The 26466-nt window shown below is 47.1% G+C and overlaps 1 protein-coding gene across 2 annotated transcripts in view; it reads left to right on the top strand.

Moving 5' to 3' along the window:
• FBXO31 (F-box protein 31) overlaps positions 1 to 25055 on the top strand; it is a 40130-nt gene extending 15075 nt beyond the window's left edge. For both annotated transcript variants that reach the window (XM_084644930.1, XM_084644929.1), the window contains 7 exons: positions 4074 to 4150; positions 5642 to 5809; positions 7004 to 7078; positions 9004 to 9113; positions 14631 to 14784; positions 15907 to 16280; positions 17643 to 25055. In XM_084644930.1, coding sequence (XP_084501056.1) covers positions 4074 to 4150; positions 5642 to 5809; positions 7004 to 7078; positions 9004 to 9113; positions 14631 to 14784; positions 15907 to 16280; positions 17643 to 17865 — 1181 coding nt within the window. In that variant the 3' untranslated portion in view covers positions 17866 to 25055. The remainder of the gene's footprint in view (positions 1 to 4073; positions 4151 to 5641; positions 5810 to 7003; positions 7079 to 9003; positions 9114 to 14630; positions 14785 to 15906; positions 16281 to 17642) is intronic.
• Positions 25056 to 26466: the final 1411 nt, after the last annotated feature.

The following is a 26466-nucleotide window of genomic DNA, read 5'->3' as shown; positions in this document are numbered from 1 at the left end:
ATAGCAAGGCCCAAGAGTCTAATGCTCTGGGTCTGGAACATGGTGGGACTTTGATCTGATGAATGAACTTGAGTGAGAGAAACCAGTTTTGCTTTGTCCTTGGGGGTATGTATAAAGCCACCTCTGCTGTTGATCTGGGGATGATAGCATGGTTATTTTGCAGAGGAGGGTAATGCAGGATGGAGATACTAACTCACTGGTGCTTGGGAGTGCGGTTTCATGGCATGTGCTAACGTGGTGTGGATGCTATGGACTCACCTGCACTAAAGTCTTAAAGGCGGCCATTGCGTTTCAGCCAGCCAAAGAGGGTTTGAAGCAGCCCTGGAACTGATGACTTCAGCATGAACTAGGATGAGTGAAGTAGCCTGGCAAAGCAGTGACCATTTCATAACAGGAACCTGTGGCGATATCATGTCTGAGTTGGACCTTCTGATGCACCCACCAGCCCAGTTCTCCACCTGGAAGGAAATGAAACGGGGACGCCAAGCTGCCCAGCAGGAATCAGAATAGCTTTACTGATTTAGTGAATAACTGATATAGCGAGTGTGTCGTTTTCAGCAGCTCTGAAGTTGTGTTTCAGGCTGTTTCCCCAATGGTGAACTTCTTGGTTGTCCCCCCCACCCTCCCAAATGACCACCGTCTGATCCCTGTTTCCTCTGCGGATGAGCCTTAAAGAATCGCAGACACAGCTGTGATGGGTCATTGATTTAGCTTCCTTTCATTTGTTCCCCTCCCCTCACTCTGGAGATTGCAGATTTCACTGAAAACTCCAGTATTTGTGTTTAAAGTCACCAGGTGGTAGAAGCCGGATGCTGGTGATGAGAGAATATTTAGTTAATGTTCATGGCATCTGAAGTGTTCCCCATCCCCTTCTGAAGAATATCTCCAGGGCTATCACAGCATCTCTGTGCTGTTCTCTCTCTGGGAATAGCTATCCTGCTTTAAACTCACACTCCAGCTCACTTCACAAGAGCACCCCTGTGTAGACAAGCCCTCTGTTGCAGACATTGCCACAGTTGATGCTTATTGGCCGCCCCTTGTTGGCTGCTTGAATGAGCTGCTGAGACTGGAAACATCCATCACCCTACTAGAGGTAACCTCTCCTGACCAGGGGCAGCATGCATTGGAGCCAGAAAAGCTGAACCTGGCTCAGGACCACCAGAAGGAAATCCCTACACAGATCCCCTTGATGGGGAAAGGGGCCTATAGCCCAAAGGGACCCCTTCTTAGGGAGCATCTCTATCTTCCCCCACCTCTTTGGAGGCACAAAGAGAGGAGGGGAGCCCATTGGAAAGGAGAGAGGTGTGGTGCTTCCATCCAGAATCAGGAGAGATCTGGCAGGGTCATCCCTAATCTCCCGCATTTGTGGGTATCAGAGCTGTAACTAACCAGGTCTTGACTGCAGGGAATTCACCTGCTGGGCTGCCTGAGGCTTGGGCACTGCAGCGCTGCTCACAGTCTGAAATGAAGCCATCACGGGTAAGAAGCCCAAAGGTTAGCATTTTCCTGGAGAAAATACAAAGCCGCCCCCCCATCGCCCCCCAAGATGCAGACCATCCGCTATTCACCTGAGACACTTTGCCTGCCTCCAAAGGGGGTTGTTAGCAAGTTCCAGGGAGGGGGTGGGGAGACTGCAGTTAGTTTTCAATGCTGCTCAGGTTGCAGGGTCTGTCTGGCAACAGTCTATTCCCATTCAGCTGATCAGGGAGTTTTCTGGCTCTGAACAGCTGTTAAAAAGCCGTTCACATTACTGGCGAGAGGAGGGCATCTAAGCCTCTGACTGCTCAGTTAGATTTGCCTGCCATTGGAAGGCTGAACAGATTTGAATCAAAGTTCAAGGGTGATTGTGTCAGACTCACTGATCTGGATGTTGCTGTGAGTCAGCCACTTTCCCTAAGCAAACATGGCCTTCCTTGAACTAATCTGGAGCTGGCTGATTACCCAGAAACCAAGTCTATGAACCTTGTTCAGTACAAGTCTCTCCTCTTTTGAACAGGCACTTTCTTATACTTAAAAGTCTGGCATTAAGACAAGACTCTCATCTGGAGCATTAGCCCTGAAGATGGTTCTAATGGAAGAGCTTTTCTTCCTCCAGTTCAGCGCTGTCTGCGTTCAACAGCTTAACGTCAGGTTTTCAGTTATAATCTTAAAAGCCACTGGCGTTTATCAGCTGTGTACACAAACCAGGTGGAGGAGGCAGGTATCAGTGAGTGGGGTTTCTTGTGTATTAAATGGTATGTGCATAGTAACTGCACTTAGACGATTTTAAATCTGATCCACTTTGTATCCTTCATGCAGTTTGCTATTAGAGTTTGACTCCATGGGCTGAGTGAAATTGGGCCAATCATTCCTATTTCTTATTTCTCCTGTTGCTTTTCCAGTTCTTCCCGAGCATGGGGCTGTTTGGCACTTAACAGCCCTCGGCAGTGTCCTTGATCCCAAATACACCTCTTTGCTGTGGCATTTAAATAATGAAAATATTCCTGTGTAGTGCTTTACAATTACTTTTTAACACATCCACTTTGGGCTTAAACTCTTCCAGTAACAGGATTCACTCCAGCTCAGTCTGGCCTAGTTAAATTAAAAATTTCCGGTCTGAATTTGTCTAGCTTCAACTTCCAGCCGTTGGATCGTGTTAGACCTTTCTCTGCTCGGCTGAAGAGCACATTATAAAATATTTGTTTTCCATGTAGATACTTACAGATCAAGTCATCCCTTAACCTTCTCTTTGTTAAACTACATAGGTTGAGCTCCTTGGGTCTATCACTATCAGGCAGGTTTTCTAATCCCTTAATCATTCTTATGGCTCTTCTCTGAACCCTCTCCAGTTTATCAACATCCTTCAATTGTGAACATCAGAACTTTACGCAGGATTCCAGCTGTGGCCATACCAGTGCCAAATACAGAGGTACAATAACCTCTCTACTCCTATGATGACATGGTTACTTGTGATGGAGAGGGCTCGACGTGGTGACCCAGGAGGTCCCTTCCAGTCCTATGTCCTTTGTTCATGTAAATGTACTCTCATATTATGGGTCAGCTGATGCTTATGTTTAGAATCTGAGATTAACAGCCTCTGTATTCTCCACGGAAGGCAGGCATATGGTGTAGTGGACACCTTCAGTTCCTTATGACTCCTGTCTGCAGCAGGCTGTATGTGTCAGTGTTCAAAGAATCACCTGTGTTTGCAGTTTGTGGAAAACTTTCCTACTTCTGCCCCCTTTTTCCATAGGATTTAAATCTTAACTAGCTCCGAGATGGGGATCCAAAGTACAAGATATGGTACAGTACACAAGGCTTGGGAGCAGCGTTGAGGAAACGTTGAAATGCAGTAACCTATTGAGATTTCTTCAAGGTCTTCTGTATGTGTCAAATCTGTAATGACACCTGGTCATCAGATGCTGCGCTCAGGAGCTATGTGACGTGTGTGCTGCCAGTTGCCACCTTAGTGGTTGAATCTGACGAGGATCAGGTACTTAAGTGGAGGCATGGGGGTGCGTCTGTCTGGTAGGACAAGAAGGGGATGGTCTCTTAAAGCAAACACTGTTTGCTTTCCCTGCTCCCCCCTACTTGTATGTTCTGGATCCCCCCCGCATTCGCAGCTTTATGAAATCGGAGCTGTCTGGTGTCGAGAGCATCTTACTTGTGGTCAGGGAAGTGGATAGCCTGCACTTGTAGGCTCCAAGCAGAGCATGTGATGCCTATCGACAGATCTCAATGAGAGGATTTTCTGATGGAAAGTTATTCGCCAGTTGGGTCCTTGGATCGCTGCCTTTGTAAATCCTTTAAAAGCTAGCTCTTACCGCTGCTCCCAGCTGGGCGTGAAGCTGTGCAGGAGAATAGTGTGCGTTTGCAGTAGGCTTCATGTGACAGCTTTTTGAAAGTCTTCAGAATTGGCCCCTCTCCCTGGGTTTGGGAGAACTGGGATTCTCTCTCCCAACCCCAGTAAGGACCCTGTTTGAGGGGGTGTCAGTCGACAACCTGTGCAGTTTTATGGCAGCCTCCTCCTCTCCCCTCAAATCCCTCTTGCTGTGTTGTTTGTGAAATGTCTTGCTCTGTCTCCTATTCCCTAGTGCTGCACCGATACCGACTCATCTTGGGACTATGGCAGCCGGACATCGGGCCATATGGGGGACTGCTGAACGTGGTGGTGAGTACAGAGATGTGCTAGAGGTTTGTTGCATCAGCTTCTGGCAACAATTTCATACAAGCTCCTTTAAAACTTTTATGCTTCTGCCTTTGGCATAAGTTGGCGTTCACTGGGTTGCATTAGGAAGAGTTGGGTTAAGATGCTCCATATGCAGGTCACTTGGCTGCCTCATAGCCTCTTTGCCACAGTACGTGATACCTTTACCTGCAGAGTGACTAGTCCCTGAAGAGCAGTACATCAGACATAATGATACTGGCTGGGCCTGATCCAAAGCCACTGAATTCAATGGAAACGTTTCCACTGACTTCAGTGAGCTTTGTGTTAGGACCACAATGAGACCAAGTCTAGAGAAGCAGAAGAGCTGCTGAATGTCATTTGCCTCTCTGGATTTAGGATTATTGGGATTACTCTGAAAGGCTGAGGATAGAGGCTTGCCTGATGCCTTCTGATATCCTCTGCACCAAGGATCATGGATTGGCCAGTTTAACGTACTAAACCCATTGAGTTTGTTAACCTTTGAGCACAAGGCTCTCTTATAGAAATATGTGTTCCAGAGCGTTATATCAAGAGCATCTGGCTGCAGCAGTGTGACCGTACCAGAGTTCCACGGGGAGTGTACATGGGAAGGGCAGTTTCAGAGTGCTCTACCCTGTTTCTCGTTCATGGCTTCTGGCATTCCGATGTTTAGAGTCACCCCAAGCATGGCACTGCATTCCTGATCATCTTGGCTAATAGCCATCAATGGACCTAGTTGTATTTTTAACCCAGTTATGGTTTTTGCCATCACATCCCCTGGCAATGAGTTCCACTGGTTTAGTTGTTCAATACTGTTAGCTTGTGAAGAGAGACTGCAGTGCTGATCTCTCCTTGGGTCTTCAGGAGAAATCTCCATTAAAGAATATTTGCTCTTCAAAGCCACTTTACCTTTGTGGGGTGAGGATTCAATGAGGTTTGCAGAAAGAAAGGCTGGCTCTTTTACGCGTCTTAGCAAGTGAAGGGGATCATTGCTTTCCTTACTGGCAGTGAGTAATAGCACACAACAATTCATCATCCAAAAGCCAGACATAATTATGGAGACTAGAAGTCCTCCCGGTAAGAGAATCACTGGCAGCATGAGCTCGTCACAAACCAATTAAAGCTTGACTAGCCTCAGCATAATCTCTCTCTCCAAAGCCCAATGCGTATCTGGCACCAAGCTGCTTGCAGTAATAGACGTGAATGCTTATCCCATGAAACAAAGCCCTATAAAGGGTGATTCTTCCCCCTCACAGAGGCTGCACTGTGTCTATTTGGGCTGGGATCTGGGCATCAGAAAGCAGCTGTCTAGCACTGGAAATGGATCCGATTGTTGAGAACAGCTCCTCAGTGTCCTGCGGGAGAACCACCTTGCTCCCTAACTGTAGAGGTTCTGGGGCTGAGGTAACAGCTGCTGCCCAATGAATGAAGGACGGGGGAGCATTTACTCCATTTGCTTCTCCCACCTCTTCGCAGGTAGATGGCTTGTTTATCATTGGCTGGATGTACTTGCCCCCTCATGACCCTCATGTGGATGACCCAATGAGGTTCAAGCCCCTTTTCCGGATTCACTTAATGGAGAGGAAAAGTGCGACTGTCGAGTGTATGTACGGCCACAAGGGGCCACACAATGGCCATATCCAGGTGAGCTCCAGCCTGTGCCTCCCTCCCCTCCCCACACACAGGTGAGTCTGGCTGCTTAACCTGGGCACCAGGCACTGAGGAAGAGTTTGTATTCCCTGGGCCTGTAAACAAAAGTACCCAGTGGTTGAGAATGTGACGTCACTACCGTGATGGGTCACGTGCAAGGCTTTTCTCTGTGCATCTGCTCAATTGGCTTTCCTTTAGTGACTGCAAGGGATTGTTTAGGCCAGTGGTTCTTAACCAGGGGTACGCATACCCCAGGGGATACTTCAACTTATCTAGTTTTACAAAAAGCTACCTAAAAAACACTAGCCAAGTCAGTGCAAACTAAAATTTCATTCAGACAATGACTTATTTATACTGCTCTACATACTATACACTGAAATGTAAGTACAATATTTACATTCCAATTGATTTATAATTATATCGTAAAAATGAGAAAGTCGGCAATACTGTGCTATGACACTTTTTTTTTGCATTTTTATGGCTGATTTTGTAAGCAAGTTTTTAAGTGTAGTTTTTAAGTGAGGTGAAACTTGGGGGTACACAAGACAAATCAGACTCCTGAAAGGGGCACAGTAGTCTGAAAAAGTTGAGAACCACTGATTTAGGCCATCTCTTGATCAGTTCTGATCTCTAGGCTGATAGCACATTGAGGTCTTGCTTTCAGTTGGTGCCCCTGCATTGGAGAGGATGGATCAGCCAGCGTGGGGGCACCAGTTATAAAGTATGGTGGGGGAGTCAAGGGAAGGAGTGTATATAAATGGTCCCATGCACTGATGTGTCCAAGTGACCTGTCATCCCGTGTAGGGGCCTTGGGGAGGGTACTTGGGATAAGCCATGGGGTAGGTGGGATGTTTAAGGAACAAATTCGAGGGAGATTCTGCTCCTTGAAACAAGGGGCTTAAATGTGGAAGGCAGCTTGACATTGGGAATCTCCCTTGGAATGATGCCAACTCGCTCCCTTTCCTCAGAGCATGGAGCTGCTGCATCGAGTGCTTCAGCCTTTGTCTCCATTATCTCTCGCCATCACCTGTGGAGTCCCACTGTTTCATCAGTGCAGCCTGGAGGGGTTGGCAAACTGCGTAAATCTTGCCATCCAGTTGTCGCATTAGGATTCTGTTTGACGCAGCCTTTGTTACGTTGCTACATCCATCTGCTGCTAACTTGAGCTCTCCTCCCCAATAACTGTAGATCGTAAAGAAGGACGAGTTCTCCACGAAGTGCAACCAGACAGATCACCATCGGATGTCAGGAGGAAGGCAAGAGGTAACAGCGTCCCTTCCAGCCTGGCCAGAAAGAGTCTGTCACTTGCCTAGCCATCTAAATACACTGGGATTAACTGTGTTCGTGAGGCTCAGCAGGGTGTGATGTTACTGTCAGGTCCCAAATCTTTGTGATCTGGGTGGTCATGATGGGAGCTGGGACTCCTAAGGCGTCCACTTGTGTGTAATTTTACAGGTATTGGGGAAAAAAACAAAGCTGGCTGATCAGTGGCAATTTCTGTCCTTGGGGCTTTTCTAATGGATAGAAATAACTTGTGGTTTGAATTTGCCCTTGGTAAAACTTGTAGCAAACCAAATTTATCCTCCTCCTGCTGTTGCAAGGAGACCATCAGGTACGGGCTGCACTTGGCCCTTGGGCTGCCCTTTGAAAATCATCACATGCATATTTGTGTTGTGTATTGCACGATCCAAAGGAACCTCTTCTGCTACTGGGTAAGGCTTGGCTTCACACTCCAGTTCAGCGGACCAGCTCAGTACCCAGACTATACAGCCACCTTGTGGGGAGACCTCTGTAATACTGGAGCACTATTGGTTGCTTTGCCGCACCATATGTGCTGCAATAGCCAAACACAATGGCGTGCGAGAAGGACCGTTTCTGTCTGTGTGCCAAGGTTACAAGACAATGAGCAATCCTCAGCTCCCCGCTCGCTTCTCAGCATGTGGCAAGATTTGGACCACAGTGTCCTTGTTCTTCCTATGCCATGTCAGACCCTTCGGGTTGCGGTTCGGCGGCCCAGTCTGGAATAATGCAAGCAGCCTTCACGTTCTTCACAGCTCTCACAGGGTGCTGAGACCTGTGTGAAGTTAGGCCTGTCACAAACAGGCACGATATTAAATATCAGTCATGCTTGCGTGCCTTGTTTTCTTGTAATTATGGTAAGAGCTGCTCCTTTTACTGCCTGTCTGCTGAGATGAGGGATTAAAACCTTGGTTAGCAGTGCAGGAGTAATATAATTAAATACAGCAGCTCTGCCTGTCAAGAGGAGAAAGCAGATGTGTCATGAGAGAGCTTCTCTGTTAACTGCTGCACAATGTAGGGATGCTCATTGCTGAGAAGTTCAGTTAGGAGTCCATCTAGCTAAAATCTGACTCTGAGTTTTCATACTTGAAACTGTTCCATCTGTGAAACTAAAAAACCAACCTTTCCCCCCAGTGATTTACTGGTAGAGGACTGATGTATTGCAGAGGTAAGTTTTTGGTCAGTTCCATAGCAGATGAATAATGTGCGTACAGTCCTTTGGAAACAGTGTGTTGGGTAAGTGTGAGAGAGAGCGTAGTAACTGGTGGTTCTGTATTTAGAAGGTAAAGAATGCAGGTTCAGAAGATCGCTTGAGAGGCTGATATCTTCAGTAGGGATGCTGTTGTCATGAAATTGTAACTCACCTTAAAGTAGTAGCTTTTCAGAGATTGCTTAGAGCTGCTGTTGAGACAGGTTTCCCAGAGCCTGGGATTTAGGAGCACAAATTCTACAAGTCAATGGAATTTTATTTTCCTCAATCTTCTAGTGTTTTTGAGTCTTCCTCCTTTCTGATGATCAATACACCATGTAGCATGATCCAGGGGATGGGGTCAGGACCGAGACAACAAGGACTTGGGTCCCATTCCCAGTCTGACAAGTCACTTCCACTCTGTGCTCCAGTTTCTTTATCATTCACATGGGGGTAGTGGTCCTGCTCCCCTTTCATGAAGGGCCGTGAGGGTGGGGGATGAGAAGGACTGTATAAAGTAGTAGGTATTTTTGTTTCCATAACCAGCTGGGCGCATGGGCTTTTTCCTCGCTGACCATCTACGTGAATTTTGTTGCAAGGCCAAGAGTGATGCTGTGCAGCTAAGGCACCGTCCCAATTATAAATTGTCTGCGAGTGGCTCATTGGTTTTACATGTCTCTCCTCTGTGTGCGCGCTGCAGGAATTCCGGACGTGGCTGAGGGAAGAATGGGGCCGGACTCTGGAGGATATCTTCCATGAGCACATGCAAGAGCTCATCTTGATGAAGTTCATCTACACCAGCCAATACGAGTAAGGAGACCCAGCTCTTTCCTAAATATCGGGGTTAGGGGCACCTGAACTTGGCCCAGTTCACTGCTGTATTGTTGGATTGGTCTTCCTGGTTAACTGATAACCTTGTTGCAACACATGTGAGTGGATCTTTTCCCTTCCACAGGCTCCTGTTTTAGGGGCCTCTGCTGTGTTTGTAGAGAGGATGGTATTTTCTGCACAGACAATGAATGTATGTAATAGTCTTCATCTGGTCCATCATCTGGATTATGATAGTACCCCAGGACCTTAATTTGGATTGGGCCCTGTTTCACTGAGCCTTGTACAAACACATGGTAAGACAGTTCCTTACTCTAAGCGTAGTGAAAGATAAGATGCAGCAGGGGGACACAGTGATAGGCCATACAGTTACTTGGAATAGATGTGTGCACAGTAGATGGCTTTGGGTCATTTGATTTTGTGTGATCTTAAAATTGTACAAGCCTTCCCACCACAGCAAGGTGCAGTCCCCAGCACAGGATTCTGTGAGTGGCTTAGGAAGACGCTCATTAAAACGCCAAGCAAAGAGATCTCCTTTGTGATTGAGGACCTGAATGTGAAAGTTGGAGCTGTAAGCTCTCATAAAGAAGTAGTGGGAAACAGTGGTCTGGGTTTATAAAAGGAGAGAGGAAGGGGTTTAGTTGAATTCTGCTGCTGTAATCAGTTGGTCCTTACAAACACCGTCTTCACCCAACACCCTAGATGTTATGCATGTGGATGTCACCTGACAGTATGGCTAGGAACCAAATTGACTTGGTAACAATGCAGCAATAAAGGAGATTGAGTGTTTGTCTCAGGGAGCTCTTGATGCTGACTACCAGAGGACACTGGGTGCATAAAGTTTCCAGAGATCCCCTGGGTCTGGGATCTACGTACTAGTTCACCACAGTGTTGTGTAAGGTCTCTACTGAAAGCCTGTGTCACACTGGTCGTCATTGTCATTGCAAAATGTATGTACAGATAATATGTAAGGGGTGTGTGTACGCATATGCTGGAAATCATCTTTATAAAGTCTGTGAGTTGGGGCCAGCCACCAGAAGTGGTAAACAAGTCTCTTTCAGGCAGAAGTTTCTGTCTACATGTAAATTGAGTATTGTATACTTCATTGTGAAGTATTTACAGGGGATATTTACACTCTGAGCGAAATGCTAATCAAGTGATTGCAAAGTCTCCAGGGGAAATTACAGATAGGAAAACACAAGCAGGTTTATTCTGCTTGCAAGTGAAAACAATGGATTTTTCGGACTATAACTGCAGCTACAGAGACTCAATCTGCATCTTTCACCTAGGAGGTAAGTTGACAGTGGGTTTGTTTCATTAAAAAGGATCACAGCCAGGAGAAACTCTGGGAGAAGAATTTGGGTAAGATAGATTTAATTAGTGTGACATCCTGCTCAGGACATCCAGGGCTGTGAACCACTTGTTACCCCTCTTCCTCAGCAAGTGAGAGCTTTGCTGCCACTAAGCTGTATCAGCTTCTTGACACACATGTCTGTCTGCCTTGCCAGCAAACTCTTCAAGATGCTGCTTGCCTTGCAGGTAACAATGTGAGTTCCCCCAGAGATGTCTCTGCAGTGTTCAGACCCTCTTGCTGGACATGTGGAAATTATTAGATTTGCTGCCTCCAAAGAGACCGAGCACACCAGCCTGTTAGGTCAGTCTGAAGACTCACACTTCACTTTAATACACAGCACTGAGAGGGTTTTGTAATAAAACAAGAGTAAGTTTAACAACAAAGGACAGAGATCTAAGTGATACTAAGCAAGAGAAAGAGAGGTATGGTTACAGACGAAACAAAATAAAGCACGCTTTCTAGTGACTAAAGCTTAATCGTAGCAAGGTTCAGTCTTGGCCTAAGCAGTTTTCTTACTCACATCAAGTTACCAGCATCTCCAACCCTCCAGGGCAGGGGGAGTCACTGTTCACAGAATAAAATGGTGCTGTTCCCCAAGTGATAGAGAACTCGGATGTCTAATTGCTCCCTTTATATTACCCATAGTCTGTGCCTCAAGAGCCAGGAAGTTGTCCTGGGGTGCAGACTTTGTCCTCTGGTGTTCTTACTAAACTGCTGCTTGTTGGCTTTGTTTATTGGATATGGAAAGAAACTTCCATTGTCCTTTGCCTCCCAAAGGCATTTTAAGAACATATTTCCAGCTCCCATACGTTACTCTTAATGCACTACCCATACATACATCACACAATGATTTCTGTGACCAGTGGGTCGCCAGTGTATGGGTGGTATCTTACATGACACCTTTTAGACATGCTGCAACTTCAACGTGTTGAGTGTAATGAGTATGTTAGGCCTGATATGAGTTACACTACAGTGGGCCCTCTGCCAGTGGCTCTTAAGGTCACGGTTAGACAGCAGGGCATCTTGTGAGTTAAGTTTAGGCTCTAGTATGCAAGTTATGATTGTGTTTTATATGTAACCCTTTCTTTCCAGTACATTTGAATCTCTGTTCTTTGTTAAACTTGCTTTAGCTGCCAACAAATCTAAGTGCAAATCTAAGCAGAGCTGAGTTCTGTAGTGTATCTGGTAAGCTGAGGTGTCCTGGTTCTTTTGGGAACAGAGGATCTGAGAATTCTGTAAATGTCCAGTGCATCAAAGGTGGGGCACTGCAGTGAGATGCCTGGAGGACTTGAGGGTTGGTGTATGCCTCTCGTTGACCTGTGAAGAGAGAATAGTGCCTGCGGAGACCTGGAGGGCAGTGCTTGTGTTGTCAGAGGCTGATGGTGTTGGAACTGACCCACAGCAGGCACAGACAAGGGGAGGTGGAAGCAACGTGCCTCACAGCCCTGGAAACCCCTGGGAAGCATCATGGTCTAATGGATAAAGACTTTCCTGAGTGCACACCGTGTGGGTCAGGCAGTCAGCTGTTAGCCTCAAACATAAAATGAAAACTTGAAAGATAAGATGTTTGGCAGGTCTACTACGTTTGGATCTGTCCAGAATCAACAAAAACTATGGGACTTCTGTCCAGAACAGGTTTGAGGCAATAGTACAGGAGAAAGAGGAGAACACCCCAAACTCACTTTGGAATAAAATGAAAACTCCTGCTCAAAGCTGCCAAAGCACATATTCTGAAAAGTCAGCATTGGATCGCAGCGTGGCTGACAGAGATGATGTTTGAGCTGGCAGAATAACAATGTAGAGTGAAAAAGAATGGCTTGGAGACTGAAAAACGAAGGTGCGAGTACAAAGAACTGAGCCTACACCTCCAAAAGCAGATTAGATGAGACGAGCAAATGCAGAAGGGCAAAATGCACAGAGGTTGAGAGCCAAAAAGAGGAAACAAAAGGTATGTTTAGAGTGGTTAGACTTACAAAAATTTTCCCTGTCAGCAGACACAATAAGAGATCATGATGGTGGAACCCTCACTGAAGGTGATGTTATCAAATGTCAGTGGAGATGATATTGTGCAAATCTGTATCCTTCCTTAGAGCCACTCTGTAATACAGAGAGTATGGAGGTGGAGCCATCGATCCTGGAAAAACAAATCGTGCATGCTATTGTGAAAGCGAAGCCAAGGAAAGCACCATGGGTAGATAGTGTACCAGCAAAACTGTTGAAGTGATTGGTGACTGCGTTATTGATCTTGTGGTAAATTTGCAGTGCTGTGTGGATGACTAGAAATTGGCTGGACAAAAGGAATCCAATCTTTCTGTCCTTACCAAAAAAAGATTACATAAGTGTAATAAGAATAGTATCATCTTGTTGTCGCACACAAGCCAAGTTTTGCTCTAGATAATCCAGGATTGCACAAAGCAAAGGATAAAAGCAGAACTTCCCTCACAACAGGATGATTTCAGAGAGGGATGAGGCATGCATGATCAAATTGTGAACATCTGTTGCATCATTGAAAAGTGCAGGAAGTATAATCTCCCACTAATCGTGTTTCATTGACGACTCAAAAGTGTTAATACCCTCTGACCTGACTATTCTCGGAGGATTCCAACAGACGTGGGGATTCCAAAGCATCTCGTTGAACTCATTGCAAGTCTCTACTGTCAACAGCAGACCAGAGTGCGAACAGCAGCGGGTGATAGCAACTGGTTTTACACTGGACAGGGTGAGAGTCAAGTATGTGTTTTCTGTCCCCAAGCATGTGTACACAACTTGCTATGAGATAAGCCTTGGGAGGTTTTGACAAAGTGGATGGAGCTGAGATTCCCATTGGTAGACACCTCTTAACCAACCTCAGATAGGTGATGAGACAGTGCTCTTTGCTACAACCACTGAGGGAATGCAAGGAATGTTGGAGTCTGTTTTTAATATACACTATCCCTGAATGAGGTGAAAATGAAATGCATGCACCTTGATGTGATTAACAAAAATGGAATGCACGTGGACAGCACGATTAAGTCAAGTTGTAGAGCCACTAGATGAATTAAACTATCTGGGATCATAAATATTCAATTGAGAAGGCTGTTCCAACGAAATCAGAAGACAACGAGGACCAGCTTGTCAGCAATGGCCTCCCTTACAAAAGTTTGGAAAAACCATGGTGTCTCAATATACAAAGGTTGAACTGGTGAAAAGCTTAATTTTCTCGATAGCGACCTATGATTGTGAATCATAGGAAACTGATGTTGCTGACAAGAAGAAAATGGAAGCTTTTGAGATGTGGTGCTGGCGAAGACTCTTGCAGATCTTCTGGATGGAAAACACAAATGTCTGTTATAGAAATACTATTGGAGAGAAGCTGCCCCTTCTCTTCGAAATCAACAGGCCCAAACTTATGTACTTGGGTTGCATCAGGCATGGAGATTAAAATAACCCTGAAAAACTGATCATGGAAGGAATGGTTATGGGTCGTCGTAGGGGACAACCAGTGAGGAGATAGAGAGGATGTGCAGCAGCTGTTGAGTGTTCAAAGCTAGCAATGGTTTGAGAAGGCTTCCAAAAGGTCTGCTCTGATGTCACCAATGTTCAGACATGAATAAATGTATCTTACTGAATTTTAAAATGATGTGAATATCAATGATCCCTGCAGGCCATCTGCTGATTATATATTTTAGCACAAAATATGCTTTATACTGCGCTAAACACAAATTACACAGTGCCAGCTTCTGGGAACATACCAACTAGCAGTAAATGTCATTTTCAAAGCTATCAGAAGTTAATTGCTTCAACAGATATTTAAATAGGCTCCACTCACCTTGGGTTCCTCTGGTGCTGCCAGAAATAGGGGTGGGTTGACATGCTGTAGCTTAGGTACAAGTACAGCCTTTGCAGATTGATAGATCTCTTAGCCAAACGGACTCTTTGGAGGTGGGGAAGGGGGGTTGGGAGAGGTGGGGTAGGTGGATGTGTGCTATACAAAATCTTGAGTGCTTTTAAAATACCAGAAAGTGAAGATCTTGCCCCTTTTTTTAACAGACCTCTTTAGAAGATCCAAGGCAGGCAAGGGGAGTGGAGGGTAGCCTAAGTTCTTGGCGAAGAATCAATATCGCATTGTTTTCTTGTAAATGGCCTGACCAGCTTCTGTTCTGCAGCAACTGCTTGACGTACCGACGCATCTACCTGCCTCCTAGCAGCGCTGATGACCTCTTAAAGCCGGGTCTCTTCAAGGGAACTTATGGGAGCCATGGCCTGGAGATTGTCATGCTGAGTTTTCATGGGAAGAAAGCCAAAGGGACTAAAATAACTGTGAGTGTTTTTTTTTTTCTCTCTCCTGAGCTCCCTGACGGGTTCCAACTGCCTTGAAATCAGGGTAGTAAACTACAGCCTTTCTTTCTTTCTCTTGTTTCAGGGATCTGTGTGATAGAGGTGATTGTCTGGGGTAGGGAGGGATGATGCAATGGTTAGGGAACAAGACTAGGATCTGGGAGACCTGGGTTCCGTTACCTGCTCGGCCCTGTGTGACCTTGGACAAGTCACTAAGGCCCAGATTTGGGCTCCTAGCTTCCGTTGACTTTGCTGGGGTTTAGAGGTCTGGGTATTACACTGACTTGTGCCTCAGTTTCCTATCTGTAAAATGGGGATAATAGCACCGGGATGCTGTGAGAATAAAGCGCTCAATACTATGGTGACTGGGGTCAGATAAGTAACTTAGAGAAGGGTATAATAACTTTGTCACAGCAGAACCAACTTACCTAGGGAATTGGTGGGAATAAATTCATTGTTATGTAGAAGAACGTACAATTTCCTGGGGGCGGGAGGGGGGAGACACTCGTTAGCCTGGCTGTTCTTTGCCTTTGGGGAAATGCCATCTAGGCAAATAGTCCCAATGCTAGGGTTTTCCAGAATGCTGGGCTACTATCTGTCCTGTCTTCTGCCTGCGCAGCAGCGAAATCCTACCATGCAGAGCTTCTGCTGGCCTGCGAAATGCTTTTGAATCCAAGACGCTTTCCTCCCACCCCCAGTCCATTCTGTGGGAACATCTGGTTATGTGCTTCTCGGAGCAGATTACCTGTAACTGAGATTTCCCCCGCCCCTCACAGACACTAGCAGCCATCCCTTTCAACCTTGCAGGCCCACCCTGACACGTCACTCGGTTTGTCCCATCTCTTCTGATAAAGTCTCCACATACAGGCTGGGCCTTGGTGCCATATCCCAGGTGCAGGGGTGTTGCAGGCAGGTCCAGGGCCATGTGCTGCTGGGATTTGGGTGGGACCTTTTAATTGACAAGCAGGGGGCGCTGTTGTGGAACTGGGCATTGCCAGGGTGGAGGAAACTTGCTGGCCAGCTGCAGGGGTACCAGTGTCTGAGCTTTTGGCATGAGCTCTGTTCCGTGGTGTCCTGAAGCGTGGTTTCTGTTCCTTGCTGCAGGGAGATCCCAATATCCCAGCTGGCCAGCAGACGGTGGAGATCGACCTGGCGCACCCCATCCAGCTCCCTGACATCGAGAACCTGCGCAACTTCAATGAGCTCTCCCGCATCGTCCTGGAGGTGCAGGAGCAGGTGCGCCGGGAGCAGCAGCAGCAGGAGGAGGAGGAAGGGCAGGGCGAAGGGGAGGGCCGCTCCCGACAGGGCGACTCGCAGCAAGCGGAGCAGCCTGTGCAGAGGGATGACGCTGGGGCTGAGGGGACGGAGGCTGCGGGGGCAGCAGCAGCCCAGGAGTCGGCACCAACCTCGCAACCCTTTGTGCTGCCTGTGGGAGTCATATCGAGGAACGAGGATTATCCCCGGACCTGCCGGATGTGGTAAATGAATGTGGTTAATCGGCCTTTCCCACACACCCTGCCCCCACGCAAGCAACTGAGACCTGCTCAGAAAGAGGCCCAGTTATTAGCACTGCTCCCTCGTTGCCCCTCCCCTGCCCAGACAGGACACCCAGGGGAAAATATAGGGGTGAAAACCCCCCAGAGCCTTTCTGCATTGATACCCAAAGCATGATGCCCCCTGCCTCAGCACTCAGTCTGAGCTTACCATCTCTTATCAGTATTCCAGCCTCTATGGCTCCATCTAGTGCAATCTCCTTTGCTCCTTTTACCTCCTGGCAGATAGCAAGCCGGGACAGGAGGGTTGTCTCTATCTCACCTCCCCTGCAGATCCTGCCCCAATCGTGCCATAGGGCATAATCCTTCCCGTATTTTACCTTTATTGCTCTGTTTCTCCATGAGCCACTTGCCCCTTTTCTCCCTGTTCCTCAGGATCCTCCCTAGCTGGGTCCTTCCTACCTGTGCATCACACTTGTCTCCCAAGACCATGGGAATGTGCTGCCCTTTCCCTCGGACTCTGCTTCAGGGCTTGTGCGCTTTGAGCCGAATCCTGCAAGGTGCTCAGCACCCTCAATGAATGGGATCTGTGGGGATGCAGAGCAGCTTGCAGCATGATTTATTTTTAGATAGTGGGGGTGCTGTCTTCAGTGAGGCACCTTGCTAAGTGAAGGGGTGGGGGGAAAGAGTCTGGATCCAAACAGAAATGATCCTCAGCCAAACATCTGTGCTAACTAACTTGCAGCGGGTCATTCCAGGAATCCCCAAAGGCCGGATTCCAAACAAGAAGCAACGCGCTGTTCAGATGTGCCCTTCTCACTGCATGCGAAGGGCTTTGCACTGAACTTTACCCACCTTTCCTCCACAGCCAGGATGTGGCCTGGTTACGCAGGTCTCATGCCCCCAGCCTATCAGCCTTTGTTTAGTCTGGTTTGATCCTTGAAACTGAAGTCAAATCCTCGTGTGTATAGCTGCAGGGATGTTAGGTTAGCTTCCATGTACCGATCCTTAGCTTAGTCAGATACTGTAGCTGCACTTAAAGGAGCAGGTGAGTGTTTGTAGCATTGTTCTCATGCTTGTGAAGATGGAGGCAATGGCCCTTCATGCTTCAGGGCGTGAACTGATTGCTTCAAAGTCAGCAGATAAAACTCCCCCTTTGTGCAGCATGGCACATCTACTCAGGTGCATTCTGGGGTCGTTTGATTTTCCTCCGAACCATCAGGTCCTAGCCGCTGGTGGCTGGTCTAGATGGACCTCACGTTTGCTCTGGTACAGTAAATTCATCTGAAGCTGCCACAATGATGCAGTTCATGTTGTTGTTTTTCCTGCTTCTCTCCCTCTCTGTAGTTTCTATGGCACGGGGCTCATTGCCGGACATGGCTTCACCAGCCCTGAGCGAACGCCAGGCATCTTCATTCTCTTTGACGACGATCGTTTTGGGTTCATCTGGCTGGAGCTGAAATCCTTCAGCCTCTACAGCAGGATCAAGGTCTCTTTCCAGAATGCCGCAGCACCGTCCCGAGAGGCCTTCGATGAAATGCTCAGAAACATTCAGTCGATGACGACTTGACAGGCGGCCCCTGGTGGACAGAGGAGGGATTGTGAAGAAGGCTTCTGCTCTCTCCTGCCAAGGACAGAACCCTTGCCTGTGGTACCTCTGAACAAAAGCATGCACTTTTCAATAAGACCTTTTTGCCAAAGTCTACACATCCCTGTTAGAATATAAACAGAATCCCACACTGCTCCCTGGCAGTACTTTCTATATAGCCTGCGACACAGCTCTGCATAGTGAGAGGGAACCTACACAGGAGGGAAGTGAGCATGCTTGCATTTTTAAAAGAATGTATCAGAGCAAAATTCCTTAGAGGCCAATGTTGAGGAACGTGTAAATCGATATAGCGGACGTGTTATATACGTGCTCTCTGCTCTAGCCATTGGCACATCCCTGCAGAAGGCAAACCCTTCAGTGAAGTGTCGTGTTAAATCTTTCCTGCAACCGGCCCAATCTAACAATTTGAAGACTTGATCACCACCCAAAAACCCCACACCCCCACCTGCAAATTACCTGCCAATTTATTGCGTGGCTCAAAAATGACTAATGTGTGTTTCGCCCCCTCCAGGGCCCTTCCTTATAATGCAGCCTTGATGGAAAAACCTGAGGTAGCTCTGCGCTTGGTTTGGGAATCAAAGTGGGATTCAACAGTAAGAGAAGGGATTTCCACTGCAAACAGCTCCACAGGTACCCTTGTGCTTCCTCCCAGAGCTCGCTGCCCGCATGGCCCTCTTGGACTCTAGTCTGATTCTGACTAGAGGCCAAGGGGGAATCATAGCTCCCTTTATAGGGCCCCAGTATGGAACTCCAAACAAAACCAGTTCAGATTGGAGGAGAGTCTTCTGCAGTTTTAACTCATTTTAAGTGGCTCTTTTTAAAGACTTTTAAAGTTCTCATTTTAAAGAACTAAAAATCCTCTAAATATGATGAATTTCTGACTGTCACCTCTGCACGCTCTCTGGATGGCAGCCGCTGTGAAATGTGATTTCTGGCTAGGCCAGTGCCGGTGATGTGTTGTTTCCCCCTGGGCAGTGTAAAGGAAGCAGTTAGGAATTCCATGGTGCTGTGGTTCATTCTGGTGCCTCTCAGCGGCTTTACTGACACTTCACTGGGAACGTTTTGTTTATTTTTCAGTGGCCCCTGTAGACTTCTGTCTCTCATGGCTTCCCCTGTCCCCATACTGCAGGGTTCTTGTATTCTTTCGCCTACCTAACACGGATTTCTCTTCTAGTGACACCCCTCACTCCTATGTTGTCCCAAATCACAATCACTGCTGCTATCTCAGGAAGCTTTTGCTCTTAATTTCCTGTAGCTACTCTTAACATAGCTATCTGAGCTCTGCTGGAAGGTGCAGCTAGGTGGGAAGGAGTCCAGAATTCCAACCACCATCTCCTACCTGGCAGTGTTCTGCTTCGAAAGCAAAGGAGCTGCTTGCCTCAGAGACCCGTTAAAGTGACTGGTAGCTGACTGTAAGTCAGGCAGCAGGTAACTGTGCAGCAGAAGGATTATGGTTTGAGCCCCATCTCTCTCATCCACAGATCAAAAGTTTTCCAGACACTTTTGTTCTCTTCAGTCTTGGGTAGAAAGAGATGCAGGAATCCGCAACTGGATGAAGAAGGAGTAGAGGTATAACATATCAAGGGAACTGCCTTCCTTTTCCAGTTTCCTCCATCTCTTTGCCTTGAGCCTGGGATCAGGGGCTGGGAGAACCGCAGCTGTGAGGCAGCTGATGAATAACTGTGCATTTTAACGTGTCTCCTGCTATTGATCACTTGTCAGCTATTATAGAAGCGATCTCCCCAACAGCTTCTTTTGGGACAGATTGTGGGAGCGGGGATATAAGGGACGCAAATTTTACTTGGAGTCAAGCCTTTCTTTTTTCCCAATCCCTTTTGGAGAGGAGGAAGACTGTTAAAGATTGCGTCTTTCAACCCCCATCAGAGCGTCTCCATCTGTGGGACGACTCCTTGTCTTGCAAGTTCTCCCCCTTTCCACCTCTGACCTTCCAGACCTCCGTTTGTAAGCAGGAATACATGCGCAATGGGGTGGGATGATTTTGTGCTGCTTTTGTGGGAGAGACTAGCTGATTGGCTGATTTCACTGATAACAGGAAACTTATTCCCTCCTGTTGCAGTTTTGTTGCTGCTTCTCCGACTTCAGCCTTCACATCATTCCCTTCCTGAGCTGCACGTGAACAGTGGTGTCCCTCAGTGGCTCAGAACAGCAGGTTGTGTCACTCATGGGACTAATCCCTGTTATATCAAGTTGCATGAATCTATGTGGATCAGAGAAATTCTGGGCACTTCTCCTTGCCTTCCTACTCAATTGTCCCTAGCGTGAACCATACCGAGGCACACATCAGAGTGAGAGGGCCTCTGGAATGTTAGTAGTGTTCGTCTGGATAACCTATACAAACGAGGCAGGCTCAGTGTAGCTTGAGGGGCTATGCCTCTTTCTACCCCAGCAGGAGGGAGAATTAGCTTTCGTCCCACACCATTGCTAAGGCTGTGGAATGCTGGCAGGGTGTTTATTTCTCTGGTCATTGGTGTGTGGGCACAGGCTAAAACCAGCTTCTCAACCTTAGTTCTGAATTTCCTTTGTGTCCTTCACACCAGACGCTCAGAGCTGCACCTGTGCAAATGCACAAGCAAAAAGAAGCACTGGCTATTGTAGGTGCAGTTGTGCAGGCTAATTAGGTGTCTGCAGGTGTGAGTTTGAGCAGCCATTTTCAGGTCTAATTTCTAAGGCAAAAATGTGTCCATAACTGCCCTAATTTACATATGGAAATCAAAAATCTGGCCCTTAACAGACTCTCCTGAATTGTTTCCACAGTAGCACTTAAAAATGAACCTGCATTTAATACAATATGGGCACTTGACCTGAGAGACTCGTGACTCCTTTGGAGTTGTTCCATCAAACATAGACCCTTATATTGACTCGGTAGCCGATCTCAGAGTAGAACCAATCCCTCGTGTGTTATGTACCCAGTTGGGGGAATGTGTAAAGAGAATGTGTACACCAAGATTTATTAGAATGATGTTATGGGTCGTGATTGCCACTTAGACTGCCCCGTATTTAAGTCTGGCTGCGGAGTTGGGGCGGGGGTAACCCTGCTTTTGTAACCTGTGGCCCCAGGACATCATGCCGTGGAAGATGGGGGGGGGGGGGCTTTTCACAAATATAGTCTTGATGCTTGTGTTCGAGTCCTCTTGTTATGCTGTCGGCACTTGCCCAGCAGTGTCTGATCTCCAGACTGGCGCAGTGCCCCCCTTAGAGCGTGTGTCTGCGTAATATTTTAATGGCAGCTTTCGAGTTCTTCCATGGATGCCCTTTGAACTCGAGATGTGCTTGGCACGGTAGCCAGCTCCGCACCCAGGGAGAGGGCTGTGCAGAGACTGCTCTGCCCTTTTAGAAGCTCCTTTCTTTTATAGGGTGCCCGACTAACTTCAGTGTCGGAACATACCTGGCCGAACTGCTGGCACATCGTGGTTTTCATTCTCTTGCTGGAGAGACAGTGACTGGAATCCGGGCTCATGCCAAAAAAAGCCCTTCAACCTTGTGACATTTCAGAGGCGAATTCCCTTTGATCTGGCCCTGTGTGAATGGAAAGTTGGCGGAGGTCTGAAGCCATGGCAATTGGTACTTCACCTCTGGGGAGCAGTGGCCTCCCAGGCTACAGTCTGTGTAGGGGCCTTTGGACCAAGGTGTACCCGTGTTTTTCACGGAAAGGTAGAAGAAAGAAAAGGTGCCATGAAGAGTTTGACACAGCCGTTTTCAGAGTCAGGCTGCAGAAGGGCAGAGAGAGAGAGGAGGGGCACTTCGAAGGCGTAAGCTACACGAAAACATCAGCAGGTTCAGTGGGGCAGTCTCATTGGTGGGGTGGTAATTTTAAGCGATGTCTTGCCAGTCACGGAGGGGTCTGGCCATGGACCTAGCGCCTACTCCCATGACAGCGTACACAAGTGATCGTGTCAGAGGTCTAGTCTGGCTGCACTGATTCCTGCAGGCTGTAACATGCCCTGGAGGGCGAGATTTTATATCCTGTCCCCGGCCAGCTTCCTGAGTCCTACTGGCAACATAGCCAGTGACTAATCAAGGATTTTTTTTTCCCCTCTGGAGAACGCCACTTACTGCAGATGGGGCCCAGCAAGACCCTCTGCATTACTGTGAAATCGTAAAGCTGTGGATAGGGTTGATCCCTGACAACGGGTTTTTACAACAACTGGAAAACAGCGTCACTCCTGGCGGGGGAAGCCTCTGGCTTGGCATCGTCTCCCGAGCATTACGGTGCTTGCGTCCTAGCAAAGGTGTGCTGACGCTCGCACTAGACCGGTCACTTGCGGATGGAGGATGGTCTGTTGTGCCCCTGAAAACTGGGGTGTGAAACCCCTGTTTAAAAGTATTTAAATGGTGGCATAACCGCTCTGTACTGTAGAGCAGCTTGAAAAACTTACTGGTCTCTCCACCTGAACTGATCACTGGCGGTGGGGGGATAGATAGTCTTACTCCGAGCTCTCCTCCCGTTCAGGAGGCCCCTTGCTTTTCGTCCAGGTCGAGATGATATTTTACCCTGCATTAACGGGACTCTGCACTAGTCTAGTCCCGCCAAGCCAATGGTCTCCAAGTATTTTACCAAAAGCAAAGGGCTGCTGCTGCAAGCCCTCTGTGCTCATGGGGGGACCGATCCAAAGCCCATTGGAGTCGATGGAAAGACTCCCCAATGACATCAGTGGGTTTTGGCTCATGCCCAGAATGCTTGCAGGATCGGGCCCTCTCTGAGTGGCTCCAGATGCCTCCGCCAGCCCTCTGCTTGGCCCATGGGGAGCCTGTAGAAAAGCAGGGTCGGCTGTTGTGGCTGGTAGCACAGGAGAACTTCTCAGGGGTGTCTGAATCTGCGGCGGGGGAAGTAAGCATGTTCCAAGTTTGTACAGTGCCTAGCACAGTGGGGTCCTGCTCCGTGACTGGGGCTCCTAGATACTGTGATAATGCCAATAATCACCTGTGCTACAGTGGCATAGTGAAAGCTGGAGTGCGGAAGCATCTGGTTGTGGGAAGGGTTTTCTCTAATCAGCAGCGTTGCGCAGCATAAGTGCACTTCAAGCGTGTGGAATCCTGTCACTTGGTATTGGGAGGTTGATGGGCCTCTCTTGTGGGTTAGTTGAAGAATTGTCATTGGGTGGGGGGTGGTACAGTGTTTCCAGGCGCTGTGTTCCTCTGGGGTGAAGGCACTCGTCCTTGGGAGGAGCAGTTGCTTACAAGGGAGGGGTCTGCGTGTCTGAGCTGGCCCAAGATGAGGAGCCATGTGGTGGAGTTTGCATCTTCTACGGTGCGACAGAGTTCCCACCTTTCTGGGGGCATCTCTGTTTCCCAGTGTTCGTGCACTGTCCTGTGAGTGGTGCTTGAAGGGAAACACCTGTTAGAGGAGGCTGAGATGGAGACTTAAGGCACCCTGTGTCTCTTCTGTGACAATGGAAAGCCTTTGGGGAAAGTGCCCTGTGTGCAGACAGGAAATAGACTCTGACTGGTCAGTCTGTTGGTCTAGGAATGCTCTGCTGGCAATAGCGCCGAGGAATACATAAACCAAACCCCTGCAATCTGCACTGCAACCTGACCTAGCAGCTACTGGACAAACCGTGGCTCAGCATCCTCTAACAGGTGTTTCCATGGAAGCACACTCAGGATAGTGCATGAACATTAGGAATCAGAGATGCCCATGAAGCAGCTGGAAACTCTGTCACACCCTTGGAGACTTTCCTGAATGTGGGTTTATTTCTAGCTCAATATCACATCCAAGAAACTTCATAGAACCTGTAACGACGAGTAAGATGTCCATGTGTTGGGCTGGAATTCTTTTTAGCTGTAAACTGCTGTGACCCAACAGGACTCTGCACTGGTACAGAAGGTTTTTGGCAGTCCAGATAGACTTGTAAAGTTCTGTTTATTTAGGGAGAATGCAAATGTGTAGCTTTGGGTATCCACTTTCCCCTGCAGTTGCTGTCTGTTTCGAACAGTGTGGCTGCAGCAATTCTGGCACGAGGTATCAAGGGAAGAGATGCAGCTCCTTAGGAAATGATAGGGGAAAGGAGGTAACTTCTACAGAAGACGTGCTGTGGAGAAGCAAACAGCTGGAGAAAAATGAAACGGGCTCAATTTTTACTTTACTGGATGACTCTTAATTTAAGGAGCATTTTTTTTTATTTTTATTTAAAACTAATCACTGAGCATAATGCAAGTGCTGGCTTCATGTGTTGAAATGGGGCTGTTTGATCTCAGATTGCTAGCTTAGAAGATAATATATAATTTTGTGTGTGTAGATGGCTACTCACATGGCCAAACTTCTTTCATTGTGTCCAGCTGCCACAGGATTGCATGTTGGTATTTGTGGTCCCAGGCAGACAAGCAGTGGAACGTACTTGAGCTCAATCTGAAGAATGAGGTAACTTATGTAAATGTGAGTGCAACTGGTTTTTGTGTGTGTGTGCTAAATTAAAATGTGTAATTATGTATGGGGTTTTTTGTTTGGGCTGCACTCTAATTTTCAATCTTGACAAAAAAGCACTTAAGTTAGTTGTGTTCATTTGCTTTATCAAAGCAATATGCCCTTTGTTGGTTGATTTTTTTTCTGCCCCCCCCTTCCTTCCCCTAGATATTCCTGTGTGTATCCTTCATTAACAATTTCATGTGGCACAGACTACAGTCTCCAACTGGCCTTTCAGAGTACGGTTCATATCTGGTGTCAATACCATTGTTGTCCTAAGTGTTTGTAAAGTGCCATGTGCATCCTATGACACAATATAAGTAACACGCCAGCTATTTGCCTTCTACAAATGGTAGCAGAGAGAGGAAAGGTGAACTTTCTTTCTGAAATGCTGCTTGATCCTCCCTTTCTGGCACTTAAACCTCTTATGCTACAAACATTAACATGAAAAATCAGAACTGTAGTTTAAACAATGCACCTGTCCCAGTTTGTGTCCTTTTGTGGGGGTGGAGGGGGATTTTTTGCCTCTGCTTGTATTTGGTTTGGGGAGGAAAAGGATTGTTCTGCAAAAGACAGCAGTGATTTTGCAGTGCTTGCCCGCTGCATCCCAGGTGTCGGATAGAAAGCTGTGTGAACAAAGTGAGTGTGTGTGTGTGTGACTTTTACACCTATCATGATTACCCAAGGAGCCTTTTCCAATTTAAAATAATAAAAACAAAAATTTTGTGAACTTAGTCTTGTCTGTTTTTTCCATAGAAATGTGGCTGTTACACCTTCAGCACATTTAAAGGTCTGAAAGTTGTTACCCCAACGTGTCAGTTTCCCCTGGGCTCAGATGAGGGATGAAAGAGTTGATGCAAGGAGATCTGTAAAATTTGTTTAGTGCCTAAACTTTCAGGAGTGACTACTGATTTTGTGGGTGCCTAGTTTGAGAGACCTTTTTAAAGGCACCTGATTTTCAGAGGATAGGTTATATCAGCGCTTTGAATGTGGCCTGATTTTCAAAAGGTGCCTTAAAGCATCCAAAACTCTTGAAAATGTAAGTCTACGGTATGTATTTTGGTATAGTATTGAAATTCGCTCTTTAGAAAGCGTTTCAAAATGGTAAAACTTATAGGAGTGTAAACATGAACCTCTGTCTTGTTAAGGGCATACTGTGGGGGCTATAGCACTATAATATAAAGGGTGAGACTAGCATACTATTTAACTGCTGACATTTCCCCTTAACTGCTCTAAAATCCACATACCTACTCAAACTTTTATGTTAAAATTTGCTTTGCCTCACTGGGAGTTATGGTGGGATTTCTGGTTCAAATTTGGGCTCATTTGAGTGAAGAGTACCAAGTTACCATCCCCTTACGTTTCACATCATCAACCTTTTTACCATTCTGATGTCTTTTTGCACCTACTGGGGCACAAACAAGGCTTCGGATCCTTGCCACACTGATATCATCCACTCAGGTTTGATCTCAGCTGGTTTCCAGACCCTACCGCTCTTTTGGGGAAGCAACATTTTCAATGTTATTCAGGACAAAAGTGGAATCTCCAGTGGGGCCAAGCTGATGTATGAATCATTTTGCTCGTCTGCAGTGGGACAGGAGCTCTGCCGCAAGCCAGAATGTTGGCAGGTAGCTTGAGGTCAGAGTAAATGGCTTAAGGTGCCAGGCTGTGGCCCTTGAACCTGAGCGACGCTCATATACAGTTCAAATCCTGCCTGGGGCAGCTTTCTGAGCGCATGTTGTGCACACAGGTTACACTCTGCAGGGCCTTCTTTGGGGAGTTTTGCCACAAGAGCAAAGCTTCTGGTTTAACGGACGATCCTTCAAAGCACTCTAGCATAGCTAAAAGTGATGCAAGTCTGGGGTCATTTGATCCAGGGGTTCCTCAGCTACAGGGTGCCCAGTAAGGAACTGTTTAATTTTCAAATGGCTCTAAAATCAATGTGCACAGGGGAAATTGTCTTGAAAACTGGTATGCAACAACAAGGGCAGGACAGAGTTTGTGGCAGAAATGTTGGGTCATTTGGTCAAAGGGTGACTTCAATACAGTCTCCCAACAATGAGTTGCTCATTATTTTCTGATACTTAAACTATTTTTGGTGCAGAGCTACGGAAAATCTGATCCTCTGGCCCTCATGAAAT

The sequence above is a fragment of the Lepidochelys olivacea genome (genome assembly GCF_965140295.1).
Source record: "Lepidochelys olivacea isolate rLepOli2 genome assembly, chromosome: 12".
NCBI classification, from domain to species: Eukaryota; Metazoa; Chordata; order Testudines; family Cheloniidae; genus Lepidochelys; species Lepidochelys olivacea.
Note: the sequence above shows the minus strand (reverse complement) of the source record. Positions and strands in the feature narration are given on the sequence as shown.